A 6,061-nucleotide genomic window follows, 5' to 3' on the forward strand; every position below is an offset into this window, starting at 1 on the left:
CACCGTCACCATCAGCGTTTGTTCGGACTTGCCTTTTCGCTTCATCATTCAGAAGTATATCGCTGGTACAGCCACATACGATCAATTACGATCTTCTCAACTACTGTGTAATTTGAACGTCAGGATCCAGTAGTTGCTCAGTTTGCAATTACAGTAATACTCTCTCAAAAATGTCTGAATCAGCGCCACAAGAGAAGACTGACGGACCGTCGTCCACAGCCAATGCCCCAACCAAAGAGGAGAAGCCTGCTGCTGTTACTTTGGAGGAAGATGATGAATTTGAGGATTTTCCAGCTGAAGGTTGGTCTCTTAATGCTTGTGGATCGGATCTGTCTGGAGATATGGACACCGATGTCTGAAAAGTTGCGTTGATTCTTAGCTAACTCATATATGTGATGCAGATTGGGCGGATACCGAGGCCGATATTGCTATTCCGGGTGGCAAGGAGCATTTGTGGGAGGAGAACTGGGACGATGATGATGCTGATGACGATTTCTCGAACCAGCTGAGGTATTTGCTCGTTGCTAGCATTAGGTGATGGTATGCTAATTTATTATAGGGAAGAGCTACAAAAGGGCAATCCGAGCAAGTAGCGTAAATCTGCTGCCGAACGATAATATAGCAGTAGCATGAAATAGAGGTTATCGCAGCGTGTGGATTAAGGATCAGGGTATCAGATACGCACACATTTACAAAAGCGAGCCGGCGACATGTTGAGAGTTCAGAAGTCGCAAGGAGTATTAAATTAGGCAGTGACTGAAAACTTAGTGTAGTTGTCTTATAATTCAGCTAATTATCGGCGTTCGTTATGTAAATAGTTTGGCTTCCGCTTATAAGTCTATGTATTATTCCATATGATCGATTTAGGCATTTTTTGTGCTAAAGATTGTCGGATATGACCATAATGGCTATAACCGTGCCGTAGTGTCATGTTGTGGACGACTCGGTGGCTCAGTGCTAGTGTGCCTTCTGGCTAGTAATATTCTGTCGTGCCAGCTGGATATCACCAGAAGTGAAGTCACGATAGTATATAGATATATGTTGATTTGGGAGTTTGCAGACGACTGCGCGAGCGAATGTAGATGGCGTATCAATAATTTTTATGCACGACAATGAGCTGAGTAATGACGACGATAAAACAGATTCTGCCCTAAGTTGTAGATGACTTGGAGTTTCATTTAGCTACTTCTTGTTCGAAAATACCTTATATTAGCAAGTTAACATGTCAGTCGGACACGGCAAGTTCAATATATTTCAGAATTCGGATAATGAACCGTGTCTGCGCATCACTAGTCAGAGAAGAATAATAACAATTGCTTTCGACAATCTGCGAAATTGATTGCTGAATTTTCTATCGATGACAGAGATAATATGGCTCTGGACGAATGAATCTGAGCAACGCTCTTGATTGTAGGTGTATCGCGTCCCGGAAATGCACTGTTGACTCTCTGGATGCCAAATATGAGACAAAATGAATTGCTTACAGGAGTGATAACACATACTCAGTAGGACTTGGTAGATGTCGAGATATCGATTTGGTGCATGAAAATAATGAAATCATCAACACCAAACGAAATTTTTGGTACTAGAATGGAGTTGGTCGGTTGGTGATGTCCCCAATGGTCATCCACTATAATCATCTAGTAAGCTGGTTCGCGCATGACGTCGAGGGAGGGGTATTTTCGAACTTCCGACGGCCTCAACGATCAAGGCGAAATTTGGGCTGTTTCCAGAACCCTCTGTGCCCTCGACGTCTGGACCCTGTGTATAGAGTTAAGACGTCAGAGTGCTTGGAAAAATGCGCGGCCGAATCAGTGTACTAGTACCAACTTATGTGGTGTCAGCACCAAACAACATTTTGGTTCAGATACCATTCCCGACCCTGGCATCATTATGTGTGGTGCCGATCGTCGCCATCTGGAATAGAACATGCGTCATCGCACACTGGAAAGCCCCTGTGACCTCCACGCACGCTGTCTCGACGTGAGATGGCAGGCTCGGGCATGAGTGGAAACAACCTGTTCAACATTTTTCGCGAATTTTTTTCGCGAATTTTCGCTGGCGATGCAATACCAACGGCGCGGTGGTCAGTGATGTCAGCCTTGCAGCGCGCGAACCGAACGGGCCCCGGCATGCTCAATCGCCCAAGAACGAGGGCCGTCTCCAGCTCGGCTGCGTGGTGATCGTTGGTCCTACGGCGGTCTGTACTTGTAGCTGTTTAGCACTGGTCTGTGCCGCCATCTGGCTGTTACGTTTTGTGACTGAGATCGCCGTCTCACCTACTGCCCCACGTAGCGGTTTAATTGTTATATAAGTCGTCGTGTCGTCGCGTTCCCCAAACCATACCGCTGTCATAGCTCATTTTGTATATGCTCTGGCTACCATGGCTGAATTTACACCGCCAGTCTCTTCATCGACCTCTTCGTCCGCAGAGGAGTTACAGCATCAGAACAAGCGCTGGCCAGCTCAACTCAATGGCAAGATAGCTATCCCCCGACGTCGTCCATACGGTGAATCAATAGCATCAGTACTCGCATCGTCCCAGAAAAGCGTAACGGGAGCCAAGAGCACGCGCATATCGCACGCGTGCGAGTCCTGTCGGCTACGGAAGACGAAGGTATATCCTTGCTTTGCACCTTCGATACTTTGCCATATTGTTAACGTATTTGTAATTATAGTGCAGTGGTGAGCGGTGAGTATGTATTTTCCCGCCAGCGACGTCATAGGCTCATTTGCTTCCAGACCAGTGTGCTCTCACTGCAGAGCTTTTGGGATAGACTGCTATTATGCCCATAATAAGCGCGACAGAACAAGAGAGTATGTGATTAAAACTGGCCTTGATGAGTCCACTTGCTAATTTATTGATAGGGAATTGCAAAATCTTCGTGATAAAGTGCAGAAATACGAATCAACATTCAGGAGAATTGGGCCCTCGCTAGACCGATCTGTTAGAGACGTTGTATCACAAGTTTTTTCGCTTGTAAGTAATTGACTAGTGCGCAAGATCGAATGAAGACTAACGGACAATTACCAGCAATCTCCACCGGAGACGACGGAGACGACACCCGTGGACGTCGACTCGCGCGATGGTTTACCACCAACAGGCGACGATGAGACGGAGACTTTTGGCGAGGATCTTGTGTCAGCCGAAGCTGGCTCGACCGGGTCAGTAGATCATTTAAATGAGGACATCAATTCCATTGGAATCTCAAGCCCAGAAGGTTACGTGGGGAAATCGTCAGATATCGACTGGATCAAGAAGATTTTTGAGGTTGCCAACGATGCTGAAAATGACGAAATGGACGATATAGAGAAGGGATTCTTAAACCCACGAATATCTGAAATCGAAACTGTGTCTTATAACTTAGACGACTTGGATCTTGCTGTGGAGTCGGTCGACCTCAGTACCATGCCTCCGAAAGACATTGCCGATAAGCTTATAGATTGCTATTTCGAGACTGTCCATCCCTCGTTTCCGTTTCTACTCGAGCCTCTATTCCGGTATCAGTACGATATTTTTTGTGCAGGGTATCTCAACGATGTCAATACTCAGTGGTTAGCATTGCTAAACCTGGTCCTTGCCATATCGTCAGTCTATGCGCATAACATTAAAGCTGAGTTTGAGGGACACGATCTGGATCATTTGCAATACTATATTCGCTCAAAGCTCCTGAAGCCTGACGTCACAGCCCCAGGCGACGTCCAGCATGTCCAATACATTGCTCTTTTAAGTTTTTATCTCTTCGCCTCTAACCTTGTCAATCGAAGCTACTCAATGCTAGGTCTCGCCATCCGCCAAGGACAGGGAATTGGTCTGCATCTGCTAGTGAATGGAGCCGGGATGACGGACGTTCAGAAAGAAGTACGCGTACGTCTTTGGAACGCGATGTACGTCTTCGAGCGCATGGTCAGCTCCATGACGGGCCGGCCATCAATGATTTCCGACCAGCATAGTTCCGCACCACTGCCTTCTACAAATGCGGAAACGGATAATTGGGAGTTCATACCACAGATCAAGCAACGTCCGCTCACCAAGACGGCTATACTTTCAGGCCAGTATTTCGTGTATGAGACTCAGTTATCGAAGATTTTGGGACAAGTTGTGGATCGGCTGTATGCGCCTGTGGTGACGAAGTTCAGCTGGAGCGCCGTACAGCAGATCGTTGAAGAGTTGAACCAAGCGCTGGATAATTGGAGAGACAGCCTCAGCGACATCTTCTCCATTGATTTTTACGACATTGATGTTGCCGGCGCGGGAGATGACCTCACGCTTCTAAGGATGGTGAGTTTTTCTGCTTACTTTTGCGTTTGAACCATACTAATTGCTAATCTGAATAGCGCACAATCTTGGCAATTCAGTACTATGACGTCGTGCGGATGGTAAACCGTCCATGTTTGTGTCACAGTGAGATTCCAAATGAATCCCCGCACTCTTATGAGTTCTCGCGGAAATGTGCTGTCCTGTGCATACAGGCAGGCCACCGCTCGTTGTCACTATTTCCTGACCTGATTCCGTCCCCGGCATTACCCCAGCTTACGCGAGACTTGATCAAGGTGCTCCCATGGTGGAGTGTCGCGCATTACATGATGAGTTCGATTTCAGCTATCGTGCTGGGTCATGTCATAGATTGCAAACTAGATTGGCCGAATGAGGCCGACATGAGAAACGATCTGGATAAATGCCTCGCGTGGTTTCAGTCATTTGAAGAAGATAGTTTAACTTCCAAGAGATGCGCCGACATTATCAAAGGATTCAAGGATCGTGTATTGCATAAAGTGTCGCCGTCGTTGTCGCCGACACCTCTGCTTCAATCGATCAATTCGGATAAGTCGAGGCCGTCTCACGTACAACAGCAAGGGAAAGAGCATCGATCGCGAGAATCATCCACACCCTTGCTTCTTCCAATATCACAACCGCAGCAACCTGCAACAACCTCAAGCACTTACTACTACTACACCGGTACTGCCGGCCAGTCACCATTTAGTATACAGTCGTATTCGGCGTACTACATGCAAGACGTCGAATCCTCCTCCTCATCGAACATAATGAACGGCGCCTCCGCACCCATGGATACACCAGCCCAGCACTCTACAGATGGCATGTTAGGCAGCAAGGCACCCCATCCACCCCATGCAACACAAACGGCACATTCGAGGACCCACCAGATGGCTCCTCAGCCGCTTCAAGGGCCGTCACTCACGCCTCCGTATTACACCACAATGTCAGCGCAGCAAGCTTTCGAACCCCATGCCATGCAAAGTATCGAGCATTCCTTTAATCCGCCCAGCAGTGCGATTCGCCAGCAAAATACTTCGCAGTCGGATCATTTGGCTTCAGGCTATGCGCCGCAACATGCTATGGGTCATTTCCCGCCCCAAAGCGAAGAGCAGGGCGGTGAGTAACAGCAATGGAATCAGAAGCGGTCACAGTAATCCAGAATATATGGAATAAGATACTCACTGCTGGAGACGTATTCCGATAGAAAGTTTATATATTTGATGGGCGGTTAGTCGATTGGCGTGTCGAGAGGTGGTGTATGTATATAGGTCATCTTGCCTTCTTTGTACTTTGGGTGTAGAATATCTTACGAGGAGTGTATTATAATAACATTTTCCGGATTCTTATTTAGTCTTCTCTGGGAAAACCTGACCCGTCCCTACCTTAGCGTGTTGGAATTGGAAAATGCATCGCTGTGAGATCCTTAAAATGTGATCACAGTCTCACTCTAGTTCACCACGCTTACCGCCAGCAATGACACCCTGAACCCTAAACCCTGACATGGTTCAATTGGCTTAGCACTTTTACGAGGAAAATAATAAGATTCCATACTACTACTTGTTCAACCTTCTAAAAACATCACTATAAATATTTTTGTTAACTCTTCATTGTGAATTTCGTACGCCAGTAAGACCGATGCGAAGTACAGCACGGGGGGCGCATACGAGAAGCTTCCGTTTCGGGGTACAGTATATTTGTCGGCGGCCCGGATTCCGAAGCTTGCGTCGACGATTGCATGGACATTCCACTCGTGATGTCTGTCGGTATAATAGTGCTGTAACT

At 47.1% G+C, this 6,061-nt stretch overlaps 2 protein-coding genes across 2 annotated transcripts; both read left to right on the forward strand.

Annotated features, from left to right (window-relative positions):
* Nucleotides 1–170: 170 nt before the first annotated feature.
* On the forward strand, nucleotides 171–593 carry V1508DRAFT_400634 (DSS1/SEM1 family-domain-containing protein; the record flags this gene model as incomplete). The annotated part of the gene is made up of 3 exons (XM_066938353.1): nucleotides 171–300; nucleotides 402–510; nucleotides 560–593. The coding sequence occupies 3 exons, from the start codon at nucleotides 171–173 to the stop codon at nucleotides 591–593; spliced, it is 273 nt and encodes a 90-aa protein (XP_066792592.1).
* Nucleotides 594–2,155: 1,562 nt separating this feature from the next.
* V1508DRAFT_36881 (fungal-specific transcription factor domain-containing protein) lies at nucleotides 2,156–5,643 on the forward strand. The gene is made up of 6 exons (XM_066937422.1): nucleotides 2,156–2,617; nucleotides 2,679–2,692; nucleotides 2,743–2,817; nucleotides 2,869–2,980; nucleotides 3,035–4,282; nucleotides 4,339–5,643. Exons 1-6 carry the CDS (start codon nucleotides 2,384–2,386, stop codon nucleotides 5,401–5,403), a joined length of 2,748 nt encoding a protein of 915 aa, XP_066792593.1. The 5' UTR covers nucleotides 2,156–2,383; the 3' UTR covers nucleotides 5,404–5,643.
* Nucleotides 5,644–6,061: the final 418 nt, after the last annotated feature.

The sequence above is a fragment of the Lipomyces doorenjongii genome (assembly GCF_038497915.1).
Source record: "Lipomyces doorenjongii strain NRRL Y-27504 unplaced genomic scaffold V1508scaffold_117, whole genome shotgun sequence".
NCBI lineage: Eukaryota > Fungi > Ascomycota > Lipomycetes > Lipomycetales > Lipomycetaceae > Lipomyces > Lipomyces doorenjongii.

What these genes read in the sequence shown, in the direction of transcription:
- V1508DRAFT_36881 (XM_066937422.1), top strand. Translation starts at nt 2,384, where the DNA reads ATGGCTGAATTTACACCGCCAGTCTCTTCATCGACCTCTTCGTCCGCA. An exon ending in AAGCGCGACAGAACAAGAGA is followed by an intron (nt 2,818 to 2,868) that starts GTATGTGATTAA and finishes ATTTATTGATAG; the next exon opens with GGAATTGCAAAATCTTCGTG. An exon ending in ACCTCACGCTTCTAAGGATG is followed by an intron (nt 4,283 to 4,338) that starts GTGAGTTTTTCT and finishes TAATCTGAATAG; the next exon opens with CGCACAATCTTGGCAATTCA.